The sequence below is a fragment of the Taudactylus pleione genome, unplaced genomic scaffold (assembly GCF_031769625.1).
Source record: "Taudactylus pleione unplaced genomic scaffold, aTauple2 ptg000080l, whole genome shotgun sequence".
NCBI classification, from domain to species: Eukaryota; Metazoa; Chordata; class Amphibia; order Anura; family Myobatrachidae; genus Taudactylus; species Taudactylus pleione.
Window position 1 is genome coordinate 10,420,823 of NW_028284482.1, and position 25,667 is coordinate 10,446,489.

The 25,667-nt window shown below is 45.2% G+C and overlaps 1 protein-coding gene across 1 annotated transcript in view; it reads right to left on the reverse strand.

The window, feature by feature from the left end:
• MEI1 (meiotic double-stranded break formation protein 1) overlaps positions 1 to 25,667 on the reverse strand; it is a 464,883-nt gene that overhangs the window by 242,273 nt on the left and 196,943 nt on the right. The window contains exon 15 of the mRNA XM_088468098.1: positions 22,825 to 22,936. Coding sequence (XP_088324224.1) covers positions 22,825 to 22,936 — 112 coding nt within the window. The remainder of the gene's footprint in view (positions 1 to 22,824; positions 22,937 to 25,667) is intronic.

Genomic DNA, 25,667 nt, shown 5'->3' on the forward strand with positions numbered 1-25,667 from the left:
TCCTATTCGCCTGGATGGCCCTCGCCAGGGGCGCCGGCCGAGGGGGGGGCGCCGTTGCCACCCGACATCACTAGCACATGATCACTGTGTCTCCTCTCTTCTGCTCTTAGTAATGTCCCACAGACAGCTGTCATTAGTAAATGATCCTTGGTTTCCTTCTGTCTCCTCTGCTCTCATCAGTGTCCTCCATTGCTTGCTAATGTGTATCAGGCTTCTTATATATCCCTTTATATCAGAAACATTTAAAATTAGAGACTCATTTATTTATTTTTTTTCCTAATATATCTCTTCCCCCACAATACCCACCACATACCAATCACCACTCATTGGGGAAGATGTATGAAGCCCAGAAACGGTATCAGCGCACGTTATGTGCGCTGATACCGCTTCTCCCCAATGTATGATCAGGGGTCTGGGCGGTAAATGACAGGGGCGCTATGCGCCCCTGTCATTATCGGCGCTGCTATCTACAAGATAGCAGCGCCGATAGCCTGGGCTATGTACGAACGGTCAGATCGTCTGACTGTTCGGCCGGCTGTAGCTGTCGTTATCGACAGCTACAGCCTGGCGCTAGCCTATACCCACAGCAGGGACAGCGCTGTCCCTGCTGCGGCGGCTGCCGGCTCCAGGGCTCCACGCGGGGATATCGTGATACTTGCGAGATCCCGCACATGCTCAGTTGAGCCGGCCGGGACAGAGACATAGCGCATCAGCACTAGGCTGATGCGCTGCTGTCTCTAGCGGGTAGCGCCGGAGGGGGGAGTTTAACGCTCCCCCTCTCCGGCCGATGAGATGTTTATACATCTCATCGGTAGTGCTTCCTGCTTCGCCTCGGTAAAGAGGCGAAGCGGGAAGTGTTATAGCGGCACATTAAGTGCCGCTATAATACATCTACCCCATTAATTTCCATATGTCAACCTTGCAGGAAAAGAGTGCAAGCACCACATCAACCACAATGCTCTATTCGCAAGGTAATTTGCATATATGCAAATTATCTTGCCCACAATGCACCTTGTTTGTTATTGATGCCCCCTGTTCCTGTGTTGTTGACATATAGAAATTAATAAACAGTGCTTGCATGTAATAAGTGTTATAACTGAAAATATATATATATATATATATAAAAAAAAAGTTATATATATATATATATATATATATAAATATTTGTCTCCCTATTTCTACAGGCGTGTAAGTTGAACTACCCCCAGTGTAAGTACTAATAAACTTGTCTTTTCCTCAGTGTGGGGAATTGACCATGATCATTATAGGTTGTGGATACTCTGATGGCAGGATAAAGACATGATCCTTATGGACAGTTTTTATTATTGTGTGTGTGATTGCAATGGACCCATGTGGGCTGTTTTACCATTGAATTATGTGACAGAGTTAAAAAACATGATGCTGTGTAGACAGTCCAATTTGAATATATGTAAATTATTTTACCCATAATGCATGTTTGTTTTTGATGCAATGTTTTCAAACTTTTCATGCGTTTTTTGGCATTAATAAAGAGTGGTTTGCAATAGAGTAAGTTCTATAAAAGATATATACATTAAAAAGAGAAATATAAAAAATATTCTCCCTATTTCTACAGGTCTGTGAATTAAACTACCCCCAGTGTGTGTTATTTTATTTTTTCAAGTAGAAGCAGTCATTGGAGGGGGGCGCCAGCCCCTTAGTTTGCCAGGGGTGCTCGGACCCCAAGATACTCCCCTGCTGACAAATGACCAGATTGACCAGAAGCAAGAACCAATAAGAACCTGTCAATTTGTCCCTTTGTTAACTCTGAAACCTGTAAGGTATATAAGCTGTGCCCCGAATCCAGTGTAAGGACATTTTCTATGTGACCGCAGGCTTCTGGATTGATGACTGTATACTGGGACCAGTCTGCAAGCATATGTATCGGCTGTACTATTTTCATTGCTTTTTACTCTAATAGTTAAATCTTACATTGTTTTACTTTTTACATAAATAATTTTTTGTGCTTTGGAACCACACGATTGGACTGGAAAGCAATTCTTTCTTAAGCGACTTGCAGCGCTAAATAGCGACTAGCGACTGTTAGGAATCAATACCTCACCCACATGCTGGTATTTGGAGAACCACAAGTATCAGAAGGCAGAGAATTAAGGGCCTGCTGGTACCTATAGTATCCCTGTAAAAGAAATATTAAAACAAGAAAAACAAATGTTTTAATAATTTATTTTGCTGCACCTACACCTGGGGAGGGGGGGCGGCCTTTAAGCTCTTTTACATGGCCGCCACCTCCCCCAGGATTTCCACGGCATCTTCACCTGGAGGACGGTGACCTTTAAGCTCTTTTACATGGCCGTCGCCCATCCAGGACTACCCTGGCATCTACCATCTTCAGGAGCTCTTCATCGCTCCTCCTCTGCTGTTGGACTGACACCCACTGCCTCACGCTGGCTTATATAAGCAGGCATAAAGGGGGAGATGGTGTTGAATTTAAAAAATGTCGCAAAGCCATTTTTGAAATGGGAAGCCGCGCCGGCTCCCGCTGCTGAACTTTGCATAGGTAATTACCTAGCCACCTCTCGCATCATGCCGTTGCCACCACGTCCAACAACAGCCACCACTGCCACACTGATGGTGTATTCGGCGGCCGGGACCGGAAATCGGTCGCCAGCTCCGGTCTCCACAGCCTACACACTACAAAATCGGTCACCTGGTCAGCGGTTGGGTCTCCTAGTTTTTAAGCATAATTAAAAACCAGGAGATCAGACAGGTGACCAGGATCGAGTGTGCGGGTCGATCGGCGGAGGGGTACACACCTGTCCAATGTCAGGCAGGTCAGTCGGGAGTCGGATCTCTCAAAAATTTTACAAGTGTGTACCCAGCTTTAGTATTGTGACCTTTGCATTGCCTTTTTCAGAAACCTCGGTAGGGTCATGGGACCAACTAGATCTTCAGTTCTAATAAATGATGTAAGGTTTTTGTAACCTTATAATCCTTTATTTCAGATTAATCACTGATCTCTCCTCAGTGGATGAGAAAGGACTATACGAACAAAGTGCAGTAGACGGAAGTTTTGAAGTGACAAACACCATTGTGTTGAATGTTAAGGGGTCAGGGTTCATATCTATTTTACTTATATTTCATTGTTTGCCTCTTTCACTGATCACTTCCTTCTCTCTCTCTAATCCCTACTCTCTCTCCCTTACAACTTGCCTACATCTCCAGTGTACTCCCAAGAACATTTTTCCAGCCGGGTGGGGGCCTTCGCAATAATAAAATGTTTTAAACCCTGACCATATAATGATTTAAACTTGAAATAACATTTATATATTAATTCTCCTCTTATTATTAGAGACCCAGTCGTCTGATTATGAAAAAGCTGCAAGGTCTGTAGGATCTGGTCCTTTTTATACAGCTCCCAGGTACTGTCCCCACTTGCAGGCTTCCAAAGTGCTGGGTGGTAGGCTGTTTCTTGCCGGGTGGTGCACCCTCAAAAAACAGCCTGGGGAGAACACTGATCTCACGTCCCTGTGCACTCTCCTGGCTTGCAGCTCCCCATTCTTGAATCCCATCCTATCCCTACACTCTCCTCTACTCATTCCTACATTTATGCTTCTGTATCCACTCTGCGCACAACCAACCTCATCTCCATTCCTGTCACAACTCTCGGGTGGGAAATGGACGCAACCCGTATTTTGGGAATTGACAAGACCTATTTCCGAGGCGCGGAGTCTAATGTGCCGGCGGTGTTCACCAGGGACCCTCGCAAGAGGGTATGGACTCGGCTGCATCCGACACACAGGTTGCGGCCCTCAGAATAGGTTCCCCTATACAGGTGCTGGTGTACTCAGGATGTAATGGAGAAGATTCTCAGCGTAGTCAACAGGCCGGGTCAACACCAAACGGACAAGACAGTACCAGGGAGCAGACGTATGCAGGTCATAGAGGATAGCCAAGGACAGAACAAGATTACCAAACGCAGTACCATGGATTAGACACAAGCAGGGCAGGAACAAAGCCAGGGTCAGGAACAGACTTGCAGAAGCTGATTACAGCAGGGTAAGAGTAAAACTCACCAAGGAATCCTCTAATCAGTGCAGCTGGTGATTGCACTGAGCTGGATAATAGGCTGCAACTAATGAGTGAGTTCTCTGGAAAAGCTAGATATTCCTAAACAGGAATTCAGCAGCACACGAATCAGGAGGACACAGAAACTGTAGATATGGGGCCAGATAGCAGTAATGTTTTTCTGCACAAAGGAGCCACAGGATAGAAGTTAACTCTAGGAAGCAACTCTTTGCTCTGGTACCAGTGTGAGTTCTCACAGGGAATAAGAATCTGCTGCAAATTCCTGAAAGGCTGCCAAGGCCAGCTGAGGCAGGAGCACTCCCACTGGAAGAATACTATCAGCTGACATAGTGCATGATTCTCAAACAAGGTCAGACAGAAATCCTGACCTGCAGCAAGGTAAGTCACACAATTTGAAAAGAGTGTGACAATTCCCACTTGTCCTTCCTTCTGTTGTGCCCTCTGGAATTCCATTCAGTCTGGTTTCCTTCCCAGCAATTCTACAGTAACTGACTTCACCAAAGTCAACAATGACCTCCTTACTGCCAAAGCCAATGGTCCATGCTTATGCTTCTCTAACAATACGGAGCCTTTAACGCTGTAAATAACCCACATCACCTTCAAACTCTTCACTCTATTGGTCTCCATGACACTGCCCTCTCATACAATATTTCATCTCTGACCTCACTGACCAATCTTTTTCTGTCTCTATCTCTAACACAACCTGCCACTCCCTTCACTATCAAAAAAACAGAGAGAACGAAATGTCCTAAAGTGGTGCACTGAAAATAAATTAAAATATAACTTTTATTATTATTATATTAATATCACAATATAAAAGCGAAAAATTGTTAATTAAAATAAAGAGTGTAAATAGATAGAAAAGTGTTATAAAATGTTATTATTGGCAGCGCCCCTATAAATTCCGCCAATAAAGGAAAATTATTATGAGTTATAACGCTAGCATTCTTATATTTAATATACAGATAAATTAGGATTTATTATAACCTCTCCTAAAAAATCCTATTCATAAGCTTGTTTTTAAATGATAACTTCAGTCAACAATTTTAACCGCTATAACATAAATAAATAGGGTTGTAAATTTTTTTATATATTAGACTACATATACCTTAATTAATAATTGATACTTAATATCACTATAGTGAAATTGTTATATATCAGTTGGGAGGATTAATCTTAATATATAATAAATTGATTTGATGTAGGACATAGGTAATTGATTGTTTTTATCTTGGAAACTGCAATCCTTGGATCAAGCATCCATTAGGATAACCTGAAAACGCTATATACTTACCATTATCGGGAGACCACGTGACCGCACCGATGATCAATATTTAACTTCAGTTTCATGTATGGAAATATTCTAAATACAATATATATGATCCATACATGAGTATGAAGACAATACTAATGAATGGCACATGTAGAAGACAACATAAATTCTACATGGCAATAGTAATTACGAAGCACTATCGACAATTGACTATATCGGACTGAGTAAATCCAGGAAATCTGTGATCCATTGAGTTATACTGGACAATCACCATCTATTCCCCTAGCAGTCTGGATCTGCCAATCTCGATTAGAGGGTCGGAATGTAGGCGCGTGGCAGAGCTCGATTGGCTTAAACAAACAGACGTGAAGATGATTGGTTAATCATCAAGTCCACGGACGTAAAAGCGGGATTTTGAATGTAACTCGGCTTGCCTTGACAAAGCTGTAAAGCGAAATGCTGCGTCGGTTAGCAGCGCGCCCTAATGCCTATGATATTACAATTTATTTGAGTGTAAAACTATAAGAGCTTAAACAAAACTGATATCACACGTGACACATGTGAACACAAAAAAAAAGCTATTCAATTTGCATATTGTAATCCCATGAGCACCCTTAATAGGGACACTTATGTGAAAAAACTAAACATGTGGAGTTAATCACGATGAACAGATATTGGGATGAGAAATTATTTCATAATGTAATGTACTATGATTGCTAATGCAATAAACACTTGGGGAATCATATAGAGTCCTATATATATATATTAGGTTGCTCTAATTGTAATAGCAACTCAAAAAAACTACCTATTGATTAGGGGTTTAAACTCAATGTATAAAGATAGAGGAGTTTAATCATATGTACGAATCTCCTTTTCTCAACTAATCTTAAGTAGGTGGAATAGATTGATTTTCACCACTGAAAATCTAAAACTTAGAATACCAATAGTATAGACATTATTAATACGTAAATGCAAGAAATTTCCCCTCTGTACATTAAGTATTTAATCCTCATGTTTGATTACAACCCTATTTATGATATAGCGGTTAAAACTGTTGACTGAAGTTATCATTGAAAACAGGCTTATGAATAGGATTTTTTACCGAGAGGTTATAATAAATCCTAAGTTATCTGTATATTAAATATAAGAATGCAAGCGTTATAACTCATAATAATTTTCCTTTATTGGCGGAATTTATAGGGGCGCTGCCAATAATAACATTTTATAACACTTTTCTACCTGTTAACACTCTTTTCATTTTAATTAACAATTTTTTGCTTTATATTGTGATATTAATATAATAATAATAAAAGTTATATTTTAATTTATTTTCAGTGCACCACTTTAGGACATTTCGTTCTTTCTCTCTCTGTTTTTTTGATGTTCTATATATGTGTCCGTGGTAGCACCCCCTATTGGAATATGGATAATACTGTCGTAGACAGTTGGAGTATAATAAGATTACTTGTGCGACTAGATAACTCTGTTTTTCACTCCCGTCACTACCAGTCTCGTTCACCGAGGCTTCTTGATCAATACGCATTGTGTCCTTCTAATTTCACTTTACATCTCCTCCTTTGGGAAACTCCTTAGATGCTTTGGTCTCCAATATTAAATTTACTCTGACAATACTCAAATTTACTTATATACCCCTAGTCCTTGTCCTGGTCTCTTCACGTCTCTTGGTTATCTCACCCTGGATGTCTCAGCATTTTGTCCTTTTTTTTTTCCCCAAAAATATTTTTATTGAAGTCAACAGAAAGAATGCAGTACAGGATAACATACATATGCCACAAAAGTATAATCTATCTACAGTACAGTATCAACGCAACAGTGAAAAGGACAGGAAGCTACAGTATGTATAAAAAATAACAAAATTATCTTTAGGTACATCAAAACATGGAAAAAAGAACAAATATCAAGTGCAAAAGTGACGGTCATCTTGGTCCATTAACACCAACCAATAAACAGGCATATTTCATCAGCTTGTGGCATTGAGACAAAGGCTTCACCACGATTTTCTCATTTTGCAGCCAGTAGAAGAAGAATAATAAATAATAATTTGTTTATTATTATTCTCACTCGCTCTGGGGCTCGCGCACGCGCGTGCGCAATGGCCCACCATCGACCCGCTTGCGAGCGGGTCTAATCAGGCCCAAAACTGCAATCGCCGAGCGAATGCCCAATACAGAGTGGTGTCCTTCTGTGAATCCAAGTTTGTGTGGTGTAAGAAGGGTTGGCATTATAGTATGCAATCTAGTAGATATAATTTTTGCCAAGATTTTATAATCTTGGTTCAGCAAAGCGATTGGTCTATATAGGAAGACAACAAGAAGACATCCTTATCTGGTTTGCATATCAAAATGGTCATCGCCTCATTAAATTAAGGATAGTCAATATTCAAATAAATTTGTTGCAATAAATTAATAAGTGTGGGAGGGTGCGGAGGGTGCGCTCACCCTATGGGTGTAATGCTGGAGTAATAGTGTGTTGTGGTCTTTTGTGTTCGATGTTGTGTGTGGAGTGATGGGGTGTAGGGAGGGAAAGGGGTCTAATGGACTGGAGGTGGTGGGTGAGGAAATGAAGACAGAGGCAGAAATGGGGTCCAAAGGGTTTATTGGAAAAAAAAACAGTACTAATCCTGTTCGGTCCCAGGCACCCAGGTGGGGTGAGCGATCCACTTAGGGGTGTGTGTGGGTGGAGACTGGGGAGGTGAGTGGACCCTTTTAGGGGTCTCCTTTCCGTGCAGTTCAATAGACCGGCACGTTACCCCTGCTGGACCTTTGGTCAACAGTCTTAGGATGTCTCGGGGGGAGGGGAGTGGTGGGTTGGCAGCGGGTCTGGCGGTTGTGGATGTACACCCTGGCGGCGTCCCGCGCAGGGGTATAAGTCTCGGAGTCACTTACCTACCGGTAGGATTTGTTGGTGAAAAAGGCTTGGGCTACTGGTAGCTGGTGTTAGTTTCCTTTTGCAGATGCGGTGTTGGATGGCTGCTGCGGTGTCAGCGGTTGGAGGAAGCTCTGTGTGTGGTAGTAGTGGCTTGCTGGTGCACTGTGGGGCTTGGTGCACCGCGTTGCTGGCGTTCTGTTCCCGCTGCCTGGTGGGTGCCTGGTGGTGTGGTTCGCTTAGGGATTGCTGCTGGACGAACAGCTGTGAGTGGAGCTGGTTTTGGTTGCTCCCATGGTGCGGTGCATGGTCGCCTGGGTCTAGCAGGTGGAGTGGTGATCAAGAGGGGTGCGAAGGGCTTTGCTAGGTGTGATGCCCAGCGCGGCCCTGCGGGTGGTGGGTAGAGAGGGTTCTGGAAGCAGCAAGGCTCGACCGAGTTCTCCGCAGGAATGAAGAGCTCTGGTGTAAGCTGGCTGTGGTGTCAGAATGTAGGGGGTCTCCAACGCGTTTCGGCAGGGGCTCTGCCTTCTTCAAGGAGGTAAGAAGTGTGGCTATGCATGTGTGAGGTTTAAATGTGGAACTTCCGGGTTCTGTGTTTGTCAGGTGGTGGAGATGACCAATCAGGGCTAAGAGTGGGTGTGGCCCATGTATCTGATAGGTCGTGGGTGATTGTGCGAGGCTAAGCCTGTGGTTGGGTGATAACGTCACGTGGTTTGGGCAGCCAATGGTTTACTGTGCTGCTGTGGGTGTGTTAGCTGGGGCTCGTGTCTGGGTGCATATGTGGCTGCTATGGGGATTGTGACTGGCTGTGAATGGTCAGCGGTGGTCATGTGGTGTCGGCAGCCAATCGTGTGCTCTGCTGGTGTGGGTGTGTATGCTGGGGCTAGTGTGCTTTAATGCATTATGCAGCTGCTATGGGGATCGAGACCGGGTGCGGTTGGTTGGAGGTGGTCACCTGGTGCTGGCAGCCAATCTTGTGCTGTGTAGGGTTTCCGTATGTTTACATGGGTTAAGGTGATGAACACCTCAAACACGACGATTCACTGGAACCAGACCAATTATCCTTCATTCTACAAGGCATTGACTACATCCTTTCACATAACTATTTCTGGTTCAATGGGGAGTTTTTCCTGCAGAGGACGGGCACTGCCATGGGGACGAAGTTCGCGCCCAGCTATGCGAACCTGTTCATGAGTAGCTGGGAAGACTCCCACACATGGACTTTGTCCCCATGGCGGTGCCCGTCCTCTGCAGGAAAAACTCCCCATTGAACCAGAAATAGTTATGTGAAAGGATGTAGTCAATGCCTTGTAGAATGAAGGATAATTGGTTATTAGTCAACACACCAACCTTACTCCTCCTCGCCACACGTTAACACACACTTCCCCGTGTCAGTCGATTTAACCACTTGGCCACACCATATATATACTTACACAACCCTGGCATTCCACACATCATACAGGTTAGCGATACTAACCACTACACCCACCCTCCCACCACACGCGGCCATCATCTAGACACCATTATACACATAACAGGAATGTCCACTACAGCACTGCCAGCTTGACACATGCCACACGCACCAGTCTTATTCCATCTCCCCCTGCCCGATCACCTAGCCACCATCCCCGCAGAGATGCCCATCCACACCTCCCCGGAATCCTGCGGTCACCCGAGCCACCAACCATCACCCTCATAATCACCCCCACACACACACGTTTGGCCGCCTGCACCACAGGACTAAACTACCACGACAATGCGGTTTCACATCCCCACCTCCACAATAATTGCCTTACACACCCCGGTGCCCCTGACCCCCACCCTACTCGCCACATGCCCGCTCATTAAATCCTCCACACAGCCCAAAACACTCCGCATACCTCCTCCGCCCAACGCACACCAGAGCCAGCTGTCACCTTAACCCATGTAAACATACGGAAACCCTACACAGCACAAGATTGGCTGCCAGCACCACGTGACCACCTCCAACCAACAGCACCCGGTCTCGATCCCCATAGCAGCTGCATAATGCATTAAAGCACACTAGCCCCAGCATACACACCCACACCAGCAGAGCACACGATTGGCTGCCGACACCACATGACCACCGCTGACCATTCACAGCCAGTCACAATCCCCATAGCAGCCACATATGCACCCAGACACGAGCCCCAGCTAACACATCCACAGCAGCACAGTAAACCATTGGCTGCCCAAACCACGTGACGTTATCACCCAACCACAGGCTTAGCCTCGCACAATCACCCACGACCTATCAGATACATGGGCCACACCCACTCTTAGCCCTGATTGGTCATCTCCACCACCTGACAAACACAGAACCCGGAAGTTCCACATTTAAACCTCACACATGCATAGCCACACTTCTTACCTCCTTGAAGAAGGCAGAGCCCCTGCCGAAACGCGTTGGAGACCCACTACATTCTGACACCACAGCCAGCTTACACCAGAGCTCTTCATTCCTGCGGAGAACTCGGTCGAGCCTTGCTGCTTCCAGAACCCTCTCTACCCACCACCCGCAGGGCCGCGCTGGGCATCACACCTAGCAAAGCCCTTCGCACCCCTCTTGATCACCACTCCACCTGCTAGACCCAGGCGACCACGCACCGCACCCTGGGAGCAACCAACACCAGCTCCACTCACAGCTGTTCGTCCAGCAGCAATCCCTAAGTGATCCACACCAGCAGGCACCCACCAGGCAGCGGGAACAGAACGCCAGCAACGCGGTGCACCAAGCCCCACAGTGCACCAGCAAGCCACTACTACAACACACAGAGCTTCCTCCAACCGCTGACACCGCAGCAGCCATCCAACACCGCATCTGCAAAAGGAAACTAACACCAGCTACCAGCAGCCCAAGCCTTTTTCACCAACAAATCCTACCGGTAGGTAAGTGACTCCGAGACTTATACCCCTGCGCGGGACGCCACCAGGGTGTACATCCACAACCGCCAGACCCGCTGCCAACCCACCACTCCCCTCCCCCCGAGACATCCTAAGACTGTTGACCAAAGGTCCAGCAGGGGTAACGTGCCGGTCTATTGAACTGCACGGAAAGGAGCCCCCTAAAAGGGTCCACTCACCTCCCCAGTCTCCACCCACACACCCCTCTAAGTGGATCGCTCACCCCACCTGGGTGCCTGGGACCGAACAGGATTAGTACTGTTTTTTTTCCAATAAACCCTTTGGACCCCATTTCTGCCTCTGTCTTCATTTCCTCACCCACCACCTCCAGTCCATTAGACCCCGTTCCCTCCCTACACCCCATCACTCCACACACAACATCGAACACAAAAGACCACAACACACTATTACTCCAGCATTACACCCATAAGGCGAGCGCACCCTCCGCACCCTCTACCCCATTCTATCGTTACACAGGTCCCAGTACTCCTGCTTTTAGGAAGGTGCAGCACCCCGACACAAACAATACATCTCACACCCATCTGCCCATACAGCAGAGCGCAGTTCTAACCCATCATTTACAGTAATAAGTGTGGGAGTCTCAGCATTTTCTAAAATTAATCATGTCTAAAACTAAATGTATAATCTTCCCCCTTTTTCTGTTGATAACATCCCAATCTTGGCCGTTTCTCAAGTTTGCTGCCTGGCTCTCCTCTTTGACTTCTCCCTGCACTTCACTATGCACATTCAAAATATATATTGTGCACAGCTGAACGCAGATTCCCGATTATCAGGAATCTGCGCCTGCGCAGAACCCATTGTGCGAGTGTGCCAGATTACATTTACTGTACCTTTATCAGAGGCGCCGAGGAGAGGGAGGAGGTAATGATTGCCCATAGTTTTTCATTTATTCAAACTTTTTTTCAATGTCCCCTTTATTATACTTCTACAGGAAGGCAGCAGGCAAGGGGTGGATGGGGTAGGAAGGGTGTCACCGGACTGTGGGCCTGATTCAGCAAGGATCAATTGCAAACCTGCACGCAGTCAGCTTTGCAATGCGATCCTTGCAATCATGCAAATGCAGCAGGAGGTGTTTGACACCCCCTGCTGCATTTGCGATTTTTCTGCACACCAGTTCCTATGTTTTTGTGCAGAGGTGAGTCGCTTGGCCTTGTTTCCAAGTCAAAAGTATGGCTTTTTGGCCGCAATTCTTCCATGAAGACAATTTCTGGCCAGACTTCTCAGAACAGCAGATGTGTGTACTTGGTCCCATTGGTTTCTGCCAGTTCTGAGCTGATGGCACTGCTGGACATCTTCACATTTCGAAAGGAAGTAAGCATGTGTCTTTCATCTGATGCACTAAGTTTCTTTGGCCGACCACTGTTTCTACGGTCCTCACCGTTGCCCGTTTCTTTGTGCTTTTTCAAAAGAGCTTGAATAGTACATCTTGAAACTCCAGCCTGCTTTGAAATCTTTGCCTGGGAGAGACCTTGATGGAGATTAGGAAGACATATTCCAATAGTAGCAGGTACAGAAGTATAGGAAGTCCAATTTGATGGCCTAAAACGGGGTTGGGAAAGTCTGACATTGTATTAGGGGTATCACTGAGCATGACAAACGATAGTAAATAGACAGTCATGGTGTTCTGGAGCTCAGTAAATTTGTAAAAAGTAATACAAGGCAGAAAAGTGACACGCTACCTAGTGTACCACCCAGATGTGACACACAGGGCAAAAAACAGGTCAGTAATATAGCTGGTTTCTCTGTACAGCCCAAGGTTGTGTATCCCAGCAGCAGTTAATCGCAGAGACTGTCCCCACCGACAAGAAGACAGACAGCTCAATCCACTCAGTAGGGAAATTAGTTGAGGATAGAGCAATGGCTGCCAGTGTTTCCATCTTCCCTCCAGGGGTTAATGCTGGCTGCAGTATCTATATCTTCACTGGTGCAAGGAAGCAGAGCTACCTCCTGACACCTTCTGGAAGAGAGCTGGAGGTGTCTGTAGGCTGTGCAGGGCCCGATGGCTGTTACGGAATGCCAGCTGTGTGACTGGCCTGGATGCAGTGATCCACCACGTGTCTTCGGCTCCGGAAATGTTGAAGGCCGAGTCCCAAGATTAAGGCACCCATGGCTATATCCTAGGGATAGGGCTTTGTCTTTAATGAAATCCACTATGTTATACCGTTTTGTTCAAATCTCTCAATCATTTTATCCATTTGTACACAAGTTTCAGTTTCATCTGATGTAATCTGGCGCACTCTTAGCATTAGCGAGATTGGAAGACCATTTTTCACAGTTAACCACTTGCCTGGCATGGTCGCATTTTTCCGACCACACCAGGCTGTGCGTTATCTTATCTGGTCGCAATAATGTAATGAGTCTAAAACAGTATGGGCGGCTGCAGGAAGAGAATCTTCCCGCAGCTGCTGCTCTCTGAGGGACCTTCTGGTCCCTATGCTTCCCTGCACCCTCCCCAGTGTCTGCTGTGCTGCCGATCACTGCTGATCAGTCAGCAAAGCAAGAACCCCCCACCCGGTGGCTTCGGAGATTAGTAGCCACTGGGAAAAAGTAAACTAACCCCCCTCATCCCCTAAAGTGTACCTGGTGCCTGAAGCCGCTGTGAAAAGGAAAGTAACAATGGTCGGAATGTTTCCAATGGTGGTGATCCGATGTTTTTGAAAAAAATCTTTTTTTAATGAAATCATTTTGGATAAGTTGAAACAGATGTTCTTCACCTAATTCACTCATAAAAAAAATTACATTTTTGAGCGGTTTGTAGAAAAAACATTTGTCAGTTAAGTGGTTAAAGGATGATGGCTAGCTGCTTGCAATGGACTGTTATGGTCTTTCACTTCTTGACATAGACTTGTTTTAAGCTTCAACTAATCTTTCCTTATTTGTACATCCTTTCTGCCTACACAGGATAGAAATAGTAAGTGTGGCCACACCTATGGGCTGCCTTGTCTACAGATCTCAGGTGAGACCAGACAGACCAATCGGGCTGCCAGAAGAGAGTAGAAAGCAGGACTGTGGCAGCTAAAGAGCCCCGTGTGCCTGAAGGCCAGTGTCCAGACCAGCAAAAGGCAGGGAGGACCACAAATCTCTAAGACTGTTTGTGTGAAGTTGTGGCAGCCAAGCCAGACCAGTGTCCATACCTGCAGGGAGGACCACAAGAGACTTGTGAAGACTAGGAGGCTGTGTTTATACTTCTGAAAGACAGAATTGAGACTTTTTGAGAGACTGTTACGTTTGCAGCCTAGCTGCCAATTATAGTTGGGGTTCAAGAAGTGAGGTAGTGCCCAGAATGTGGGGCTAGGTTGTTTGCTATTTTTGTTCCTGAATGCTGACAGTAAAGCTCCACTTATTTTCATTTAAACCGGAAAAGCTGCGTGTGGACCCTTATAACGCAACTAGGCACTGCACCACTGACCTCTCTACCGAGCTAAATTATTATTAATTATCACAAATATATATATATATATATATATATAGAGAGAGAGAGAGAGAGAGGTAAATGGAAGCCGGCACTCCCTGGCTGTATATAAGGACAGCTGCGGCCGGTGCCCTCCTCGTGGTGTACCTGCAACTGTACCCGCATCAATTCCAAATAATAAGAGGTGGCACTCAGACGACTGAAAAAAGAATCCACACAGAGCCTGTGTATTATCAACGTTTCAGAACTTGTATTGTTGTTCTTTCGTCAGGATAAATAGAATACAAATGCTGACAAGTTTAAATACAACACCAGATGTGACGTAGCCGGAAGTCTGTGCGCAGCACAGCTTGTCGGCTTAATTACAGAATAAAAAAAGATATTAACCCAGCACCAAACACAGCTGTGAATAATCGTTGGTTGAATCAATTAGCCACAGTAACCATTATAAACAACACTGAGACTGACATGCATATCAAACTTTTAATGATACAAAGTATCTAATACACAATTGAAGCATATTCAGTGAATATATGCCAAGGGATTAAACCACATGAATAAACCTGAAAAATACATCAAAAAACATCAACACAAAATATATATAAATAATACAATGTTCAGCATAAATCATATCACTGTAAAAAACATTGTAAAAAACATGATATCAAGAAATCTTTATAACATTGTGACATAGACTTATAGACAGAGATCAATTAGATCACATCATGATATAGTACTGTTTTAGCTGTGTTTGGTGCTGGGTTAATATCTTTTTTTATTCTGTAATTAGGCCGACAAGCTGTGCTGCGCACAGACTTCCGGCTACGTCACATCTGGTGTTGTATTTAAACTTGTTGTCAGGGTTCAGCCTAGGATCGGCTATCTCTTACTTCCGTGCCGGCTTCCCCTGACTTCCTTGTGGTCAGACGCCTGGTGCAGTGATGGGTGAAATGCTGAGTATTCTACCTTAGGTGCTTAGGTGCTTTTGCGGACTTCCATGGTCGGCTGTGTGTTTTGGGGATCGGAGTTCCCATCATGGGCGCCGCCATGACAGTTCCTCTCATGTGACAGTCCTCCTAACCAATGGTAGCATGATCTCAGTCAGCTGACGCTGTGCTCCAATAATCTGCTACCCCTGGGTATAAATCCGCCCCCAGAACTTCAGGAAGATGCTGTTCAACTTTGTTATTCCAAGTGCCTGTGTTACTCCCACTGTTGCTCTGTGCTAATCCTTCAGCGTGTTGCTAACCCTTACTCTGAGACTTTAGCTTTCTCACAGTACTTCAGTGTTTCATGTCCTTTCCCTGTGTGTCTTTGTATATGTGCTGCTAACTCTATTGCAGCTTTCCTGTGGCTATTACCCTGTGTCACTGAGGTGTCAGATTACCTGCTAGTACAAATTAGCTCACAGCTGGACCTCCAGCACTCTCCTAGTATTGCCTTTGTCCAGTACCAGCATTACTAGCTTCCCCAGTTTATTCCTGCCTTCCCTCTGTGTTTTACTGTGTTTATCAGCTCCAGAATCTGTTGCAGTTCCTGTACATTTTCCTGTGTTTCCAAGCTAGCCTGCGACTGGGATTACTACATGTGCCTGTGTCCACTTCTCTCTGTGTCTTGTTTGTGCAGTCAACACCTACATTTATAGCTTTCCAGTGCATGTTTGTGTTCTTTGCTCTGTGTCTTGTCTCTGCAAATCAGCTCTAAACATATCTAGCAATTCCCAATATATGCCTCTGTTTTTCTGTGCAATCAGCACTTGGATTTCTTAGTGATTCTCAGTACACTTTCCAGTATTCCTATGCTAGCCTGTGATTAGGATCCCTAAACAGCATTTCAATATCTAAGCATCCAGTTTACCTCCTGTGCTCTAGCATTTGCTTAGTTAAATATAGTTTCCGCTGCCATTCCCAGGTACCTGTCCAGAGGGCCGCGACCTGCTCACTTGGTGCAGCGGAAGACCAAATCCCAATTGGAGGGGTCACTGGAGAAAACCACCAAGTGAGTTAGACTCCGCGCCTCTGGGCAGGTCTAGCCAAACCTGTGTTCGGCCGCAACTAGGAGACCTAGTCCAGTCACTTCCCAGGTTATCCGAACCCCCCGGCTTACCGTCCTCCACAGAGGAACATTTGCATCGGATCGTGACAGTTTGAACAGCCCAAAAATATGCAAGCCACCGGGTTCCAGGGTGAAGCAGGTTTTCAGGATTTACTTTTTCGTGTGACTGCACAGGAGACAGCTCTGCAATCTGTCAGACAGCAGCTGCAAGAACTCTCTAGTCAAATGATGGTTTTTCATTCGGTTCTAGCTGCTTTGTCCCCAGACACACGACAAGTTCCGCCAATGAATTCTGCACAGCTTCGTTCTGAAGTTCCAATTACCTCTACTGATGAAAATGTTTCCGTGTATACTAGTAAACCTCTCAAGTGTCCTCTGGTTCCCCAATTTTCTGATATTCGTGACCCTGAACCTTTCAAGAGTTTCTACTGGCTTCTAGAACAACTACAAAATCTCAGTCCCAAAATTTTTCAAGTTATTCCCAAGCTTTCTAGTGTTACTCCTGACTTGACTAACAGCCCTTCCAAGCAAAGTACAGTAAAGCATCAAAGTTTCCTGCGCCCTAAACTTACTGAGGTTGAACATCAGCGACACCGGGAACTGCATCTGTGTTTATATTGCGGTTATGATGATCACTTTCTTAAGGACTGTACTCTGCGCCCACTGAGGAGTGGTGGCAAGTCTGTGACTCCCAACATCTGCGCTTTCAGTTCTCCCCATCATTCATCAGTGATTTCCATTTCTTCAGTTACAGATAAGGAGGTGATGTCCACTAAGCAAAAGAAAGTTCAAGTTTTTGATTGGGGCCCTGTTACAAGATGCTTCAACCCTCGTCTAAGAAATATTAGGAGGATATTTCAACCTTCTAAAGTCAGGGACACTACTCATTCCATTTCTACTGTTCACAGCCCGGATTTTGCCTGTTCCGGTCCCAGCCCGGATTTTGCCTGTTCCGGTCCCAGCCCAGATTCTGCCTGTTCCTGCCTCGCACCCCAGGAGGGGGTCTCAAGTCTCGCACCCCAAGAGGGGGTCTCAAGTCTCGCACCCCAAGAGGGGGTCTCAAGTCTCACACCCCAGGAGGGGGTCTCAAGTCTCGCACCCCAGCAGGGCGTCTCAAGTCTCGCACTCCAGCAGGGGGTCTCAAGTCTCGCACCCCAGGAGGGGGTCTCAAGTCTCGCACCCCATGAGGGGGTCTCAAGTCTCGCACCCCAGGAGGGGGTCTCAAGTCTTGCACTCCAGCAGGGGGTCTCAAGTCTTGCACTCCAGCAGGGGGTCTCAAGTCTCGTCCCCCAAGAGGGGGTTTCAAGTCTCGTACCCCAAGAGGGGGTTTCAAGTCTCTCACCCCAGGAGGGGGTTACAAGTTTCGTGCCCCAGGAGAGAGCCATCGTTTCAAGTGTTACGCCCCAAGAAAGGGTCTCAAGTTTCAAACCTCCAGCACTTTGAGTCACTCACCCCAGGAGGAAGTCTCTGTTCTCGCATCCCAAAAGGGGGTTTCATGTTCCATACCCCGAAAGGAAAAGCCGAGTCTGCTTCCCCAGAAGGGGTTTTTAGGTCCCATACTCCAACAGGGAGTGTCAAGTTCTGTACTCAAGGCAGGGGCCTTAAGTCTCTCACCCCAGGAGGATGTTACAAGTTTTGTGCCCCAGGAGGGGGCGTTAATTTCAAGTCTTTTACCCCAGGAAGAGGTTACAAGTGTTTTACCCTTGGAGAAGACTTTTGTTTCAAGTTTCACGCCCCAGGAGGGGGCCTTCGCTTCAAGTTTCACGCCCCAGGAGGGGGCTTTCTTTTCGAGTTTCACGCCTCAAGGGGAGGCCTTCGTTTCAAGTCTTACACCCCAAGAGAGGGTCTTCATTTCAAGTGTTATTCCTCAGAAAGGGATTTCAAGTATCCTACCCCAGGAGGGGATTTCAAGTGTCTTACCCAAGGATGGAGTTCCCAGTGTTATACCCCGGGAGGGGATTTCAAGTGTTACATCCTAAGAGAAAATCCTTGTTTCAAGTTCTTTATCCCAGGAGGGGGTTTCAAGCCTCTTAGCCTGAGAGAGGGTTCCTAGTGTCTCCCCAGGACGGGACTTCAAGTGTCTCACCTCAGGATGGGGTTTCCAGTGTTATTTCCCAAAAGGGACTTCCAAGTGTTTTACCCCAAAAGGGGGTTTCAAGTATTATACTCCAAGATAGGATTCCTAGTGCCATTCCCCATGGGGGGATTTCGAGTATTACATTTCCGAAGGAGAGTACAAGTGTCTTACCCCAGGAGGGGGTCTCAAGTCTTGTACCCCAAGAACAAGGGTTTACAAGTGTTACTCCCCAAGATGGGGGTTCTAGTGTCATCCCTCAGCAGGAGGCTACCAGTGTTACTCCTCAGGAGGGAGTCCCAAGTCTAACATCCCAAGAAGGAGTTTCAAAATCCGTATCCCAGAGAAAGATCTCAAATTTTTTGCACCAAGAAAGGATCCCCGGCTCTTTACTCAAGGAAGAGTCTTCTGGTGTTGTGTCAAAGTCAAACGTTTTAGTGCCCCATCAGTTAAGAGGTTCACAAAATGACGCTACCACTATATCTATAGGTATCCCTCAGGATCCATCTGATGTTTCTATGCCCATTCTTTTTGATGGAGATATAACGCAGTATTATGCCTTGGTGGATCATTTCATCGCTATTATGAAATCCTCGCCATGGTCTGAAATCAAGCCTACTAATGTAGTAAAATTTATCATTTCATCTTTCCGAGGTAAAGCCTGGGACTGGGTTGAGCCTATTTATGATTCAAAGGATCCGATGCTGTCAGATTTAGTAGCCTTTTCTGCGGCAGTCATTAAAGAATTTGGTCCAACTTATCCTGACAGTTCTCTCGGGAATACTCATCTCAACAAAGCCTCAAGTTCTGGGGTACCACCCTCTACTATTAAGCTCAGATACATTTGTTTGAGTCCTTCTCAAATAGATCTGGTACAAGAACAACCTGTCCCGAAGGATAAGACTCAAGGAGGCATAAGGATGATGAATTATAATACAGATTCTGACTACGATCCTGAGTACAATGAAAAAATCATTTCGGTAGTTCCCGTGAAAGACACTTTGCAACTTAAGTCTTCTACTTCTAGTGGTTCGAAAAAATCTCGGAAAAAGAAGAAGAGTCGATGACTTCCTGGTGACCAACCTTTCTATGACAAGTTGACCATATTTTCCAATTATTTAGTCCCAATTGAAGTTTGAGAGACCATCTGGTACTTGTGTACCTTGTTCTTCTAATCTTCAAAAACATCTTGTCTTCAAAGATTTTTGACTTTCCTGTGTTTTCAAGTATTTTTTGTGTCTTTCTGAGGAGTTCCAGCTGAGCTTTTATGGGTGTTCGGTGCCCACCCTAAAAGGAGGGGGTACTGTCAGGGTTCAGCCTAGGATCGGCTATCTCTTACCTCCGTGCCGGCTTCCCCTGACTTCCTTGTGGTCAGACGCCTGGTGCAGTGATGGGTGAGATGCTGAGTATTCTACCTTAGGTGCTTTTGTGGACTTCCATGATCGGCTGTGTGTTTTGGGGATCGGAGTTCCCATCATGGGCGCCGCCATGATAGTTCCTCTCATGTGACAGTCCTCCTAACCAATGGTAGCATGATCTCAGTCAGCTGACGCTGTGCTCCAATAATCTGCTACCCCTGGGTATAAATCCGCCCCCAGAACTTCAGGAAGATGCTGTTCAACTTCGTTATTCCAAGTGCCTGTGTTACTCCCACTGTTGCTCTGTGCTAATCCTTCAGCTTGTTGCTTCAGCCTGCTCAGTTTTCCAGTTTCCTGTATTAGCTTCCATGCTAACCCTTACTCTGAGACTTTAGCTTTCTCACAGTACTTCAGTGTTTCATGTCCTTTCCCTGTGTGTCTTTGTATATGTGCTGCTAACTCTATTGCAGCTTTCCTGTGGCTATTACCCTGTGTCACTGAGGTGTTAGATTACCTGCTAGTACTAATTAGCTCACAGCTGGACCTCCAGCACTCTCCTAGTATTGCCTTTGTCCAGTACCAGCATTTCTAGCTTCCCCAGTTTATTCCTGCCTTCCCTCTGTGTTTTACTGTGTTTATCAGCTCCAGAATCTGTTGCAGTTCCTGTACATTTTCCTGTGTTTCCAAGCTATCCTGCGACTGGGATTACTACATGTGCCTGTGTCCACTTCTCTCTGTGCCTTGTTTGTGCAGTCAACACCTACATTTATAGCTTTCCAGTGCATGTTTGTGTTCTTTGCTCTGTGTCTTGTCTCTGCAAATCAGCTCTAAACATATCTAGCAATTCCCAATATATGCCTCTGTTTTTCTGTGCAATCAGCACTTGGATTTCTTAGTGATTCTCAGTACACTTTCCAGTATTCCTATGCTAGCCTGTGATTAGGATCCCTAAACAGTGTTTCAATATCTAAGCATCCAGTTTACCTCCTGTGCTCTAGCATTTGCTTAGTTAAATATAGTTTCCGGTCTTCTGCCATTCCCAGGTACCTGTCCAGAGGGCCGCGACCTGCTCACTTGGTGCAGCGGAAAACCAAATCCCAATTGGAGGGGTCACTGGAGAAAACCACCAAGTGAGTTAGACTCCACGCCTCTGGGCAGGTCTAGCCAAACCTGTGTTCGGCCGCAACTAGGAGACCTAGTCCAGTCACTTCCCAGGTCACCCGAACCCCCCGGCTTACCGTCCTCCACAGAGGAACATTTGCATCGGATCGTGACACTTGTCAGCGATTGTATTCTATTTATCCTGACGAAAGAACAACAATACAAGTTCTGAAACATTGATAATACACGGGCTCTGTGTGGATTCTTTATTCAGTCGTCTGAGTGCCACCTCTTATTATTTGGTATATATATATATATATATATATATATATATATATATATCATTCATTGGATTTGATATGGAGCACCTGAAAGTGCTGAGTGCCTTGTGCAAATAATTAATTAATTAAGTATATTTCAACCACTCTCACAATGCAAGCTGCAGTGTATATGTGCAATAATCCGTGCAAGTTTTATAAAACACATATATCAAAAAAAAGAATTAATACTAATAGCAATATAAAGTATTCTGGTGCATTTAAAGTGTCATTGGTGCATACGAGCATATATAAAAATCACAATGATGTGCTGATATTACTAAAAAAAAGGGTATACAATTTATTTCAAGATTACAACAGTAACTGTGCAATAAAGGTTTGCACAGAAAGCATGAACTTGGACAACATCAAGTAAGAAAAATATAAAAAATATCTAAAAAAATGGATAATAAAAATGTAAAGAAAAAAAAAAACTATTACAAAATTTTTTTAAAGAAGAAAATATGGAGCTTATCTCAGTTTTAAGAAGGTCCTGGAAGGCTGGATTGCACTGACCCAACGCATTTCGTCTATTCTCTAGACTTCTTCAAGGGGAACATTGACCAATTTCTAAGTAAAGAAGCTACAAGGTTGCCTCCAGTTTTTACCATATCCGGGATAGGACTTCCGTTTTTAACATGGATATAAATAAAGTTGTTTGAAGTTTTTAAGTATAAAAGGAGGACCTAATACCAATACCAGCTACCTTGAAAAAGTGCGTCAGCACGAAACGCGTTGGTCAGCGTCAAGCGGGAACCGGAAGTTCGGAAACACCAGACCGGAAGTGTACGCCTGAGTGCAAGGAGACCAGCCGAGAGGAGACGTTGAACATCAGAAGGTAGGAGTTAGGGACAGTTAGCTAGTCCCCAACAGATGTACATCTCCATCAGGCATAGCATTGGAATCCTGCATAAACTAGCACACCGGAACCGCATATATTCTACCAAAAGACTATAAACATTGAGTCTTGTTTTTATTTATTTTATGGCATTGCATTTCATTATTTATATAAATGTAAACTTTTTTTACATACACATTTTAGTTTAATAGCGCTCTGTTTATCATTTTATATTTGCAGATCCAAGCAAGTGTATACAGAGACACGCAGAGGTGGATGCAGATTCTTGGATAATTGACAGTCATAGTAATCCTATGGTTACACAGAATAGCCACGGGAACTGAGAAGCTGACACCATATTTTCTGCATACAAGATCGCAGACGTAGGCAGATGCACACCCTTCCCTGAAAATGGTCATGACTCACCCGCATTTTTGACGCCATTCCCTGTTGCCTCCCACAATATAGCCCTGTATATTTACCCCCAAATTGAACATACCTAGTTTCACAGATAATTTTTCTTTCATACTAGGGACAACTGTAAATATATCAGTAAGAAGTGAAAAAAATATCTCCATTGTAGCTGGTACTGGTGTCCATTCATAACATCTCTGTATAAACAAATAAAATATTGATTAAGGGTACTACACATGTACAATGAACCTTAAACACAAATTGAATTTGGTAGCAGTCATATATACTCTACTATTACTTATTTTTATTTACCCATCTAAAATCTCTGCAACACTTGGCAAAATAACACATCTTTCATATGAATAATAAAAGCTTACTACAGAGTATTAGTCACCAAAGCTCTCAAAGCACCTAAAACTCACAAGTGCTATATTCTCCATTTTGCATTTCAATAGACATGCAGGATGCATTTGCCTTACACACGTAAAGATTTTCTGTCCAACCATCCAACTAGTTGTTTGGTTGGAATGAAAATCTGGTAAGGTATGGAAGTAAATGATGATCAGCAATTTGCTCCTAAATGCCAGAAAACAGATGAAAATGGTCATTCAGACAAGTTTGAACAAATTGTTTAGATCAAACTAGGGGTGAGCGGGTTCGGATTTCTGAAATCCGAACCCCCCCTCGATCCGAGTCCGATCCGAGTCAGGCTCGACTTTTCCCGCCTGACTCGGATCTGAAATCGAGGCAAAACGTCATCATCCCGCCTTCCGAGTCTCGCGGGTTTTGGATCCTATATAAGGTACGCGCGTCGGCGCCATTTTCTCACTCGGCTGTGGACAGTGAAGAGGGAGGGTGGGAGTTAGGGCTGTGTAGTGTAGTGTAGTGCTGCTGTTGTCCACTACTTCAAAGTCCATAGGGGCTGGCTGTGTTGTGCTGTGCTGCTGTTGTTAATAGGGGCTGTGTCCACTACTTCAAAGTCCATAGGGGCTGGCTGGACTGTGTTGTGCAGTCAGTTCTCCATAGGGGCTGTGTCCACTCCAAAGTCCTGTGCAGAGTCCCAGTCCTAAAGGGGTGCTGTAGTGTTGTCCAGGGGCTGCTCTGTCCATCAGGGGTGCTCCCCCCAAGTGCTAAAAAAATAATATATTTTCTGTGTTTGTGAATTGTGTGCGCAGTAGCCGCACGTGCATCAACAAAGTAGTGCCAAGCGTGCGCCTGTGTCATAAGTAAAGGGCCGGCTGGCTTGACCGTTAAAGGGTGCTGTAACCCCCAAAGTACACTCCAGTCCAAAAAAAAAAAAATTATTTTCTGTGTTTGTGAATTGTGTGCGCAGTAGCCGCACGTGCATCAACAAAGTAGTGCCAAGCGTGCGCCTGTGTCATAAGTAAAGGGCCGGCTGGCTTGACCGTTAAGGGTGCTGTAACCCCCAAAGTACACTCCAGTCCAAACCAAAAAAAAAATGATTTTCTGTGTTTGTGAATTGTGTGCGCAGTAGCCGCACGTGCATCAACAAAGTAGTGCCAAGCGTGCGCCTGTGTCATAAGTAAAGGGCCGGCTGGCTTGACCGTTAAAGGGTGCTGTAACCCCCAAAGTACACTCCAGTCCAAACCAAAAAAAAAATTATTTTCTGTGTTTGTGAATTGTGTGCGCAGTAGCCGCACGTGCATCAACAAAGTAGTGCCAAGCGTGCGCCTGTGTCATAAGTAAAGGGCCGGCTGGCTTGACCGTTAAGGGTGCTGTAACCCCCGAAAGTACACTCCAGTCCAAACCAAAAAAAAAATAATTTTCTGTGTTTGTGAATTGTGTGCGCAGTAGCCGCACGTGCATCAACAAAGTAGTGCCAAGTGTGCGCCTGTGTCATAAGTAAAGGGCCGGCTGGTTTGACCGTTAAAGGGTGCTGTAACCCCCGAAAGTACACTCCAGTCCAAACCAAAAAAAAAATTATTTTCTGTGTTTGTGAATTGTGTGCGCAGTAGCCGCACGTGCATCAACAAAGTAGTGCCAAGCGTGCGCCTGTGTCATAAGTAAAGGGCCGGCTGGCTTGACCGTTAAAGGGTGCTGTAACCCCCGAAAGTACACTCCAGTCCAAACCAAAAAAAAAATTATTTTCTGTGTTTGTGAATTGTGTGCGCAGTAGCCGCACGTGCATCAACAAAGTAGTGCCAAGCGTGCGCCTGTGTCATAAGTAAAGGGCAGGCTGGCTTGACCGTTAAAGGGTGCTGTAACCCCCAAAGTACACTCCAGTCCAAACCAAAAAAAAAATAATTTTCTGTGTTTGTGAATTGTGTGCGCAGTAGCCGCACGTGCATCAACAAAGTAGTGCCAAGCGTGCGCCTGTGTCATAAGTAAAGGGCCGGCTGGCTTGACCGTTAAAGGGTGCTGTAACCCCCGAAAGTACACTCCAGTCCAAACAAAAAAAAAATTATTTTCTGTATTTGTGAATTGTGTGCGCAGTAGCCGCACGTGCATCAACAAAGTAGTGCCAAGCGTGCGCCTGTGTCATAAGTAAAGGGCAGGCTGGCTTGACCGTTAAAGGGTGCTGTAACCCCCAAAGTACACTCCAGTCCAAACCAAAAAAAAAATTATTTTCTGTGTTTGTGAATTGTGTGCGCAGTAGCCGCACGTGCATCAACAAAGTAGTGCCAAGCGCGCGCCTGTGTCATAAGTAAAGGGCCGGCTGGCTTGACCGTTAAAGGGTGCTGTAACCCCCAAAGTACACTCCAGTCCAAACCAAAAAAAAAATTATTTTCTGTGTTTGTGAATTGTGTGCGCAGTAGCCGCACGTGCATCAACAAAGTAGAGCCAAGCGTGCCACTGTGTCATAAGTAAAGGGTCGGCTGGCTTGACCGTTAAGGGTGCTGTAACCCCCGAAAGTACACTCCAGTCCAAACCAAAAAAAAAATTATTTTCTGTGTTTGTGAATTGTGT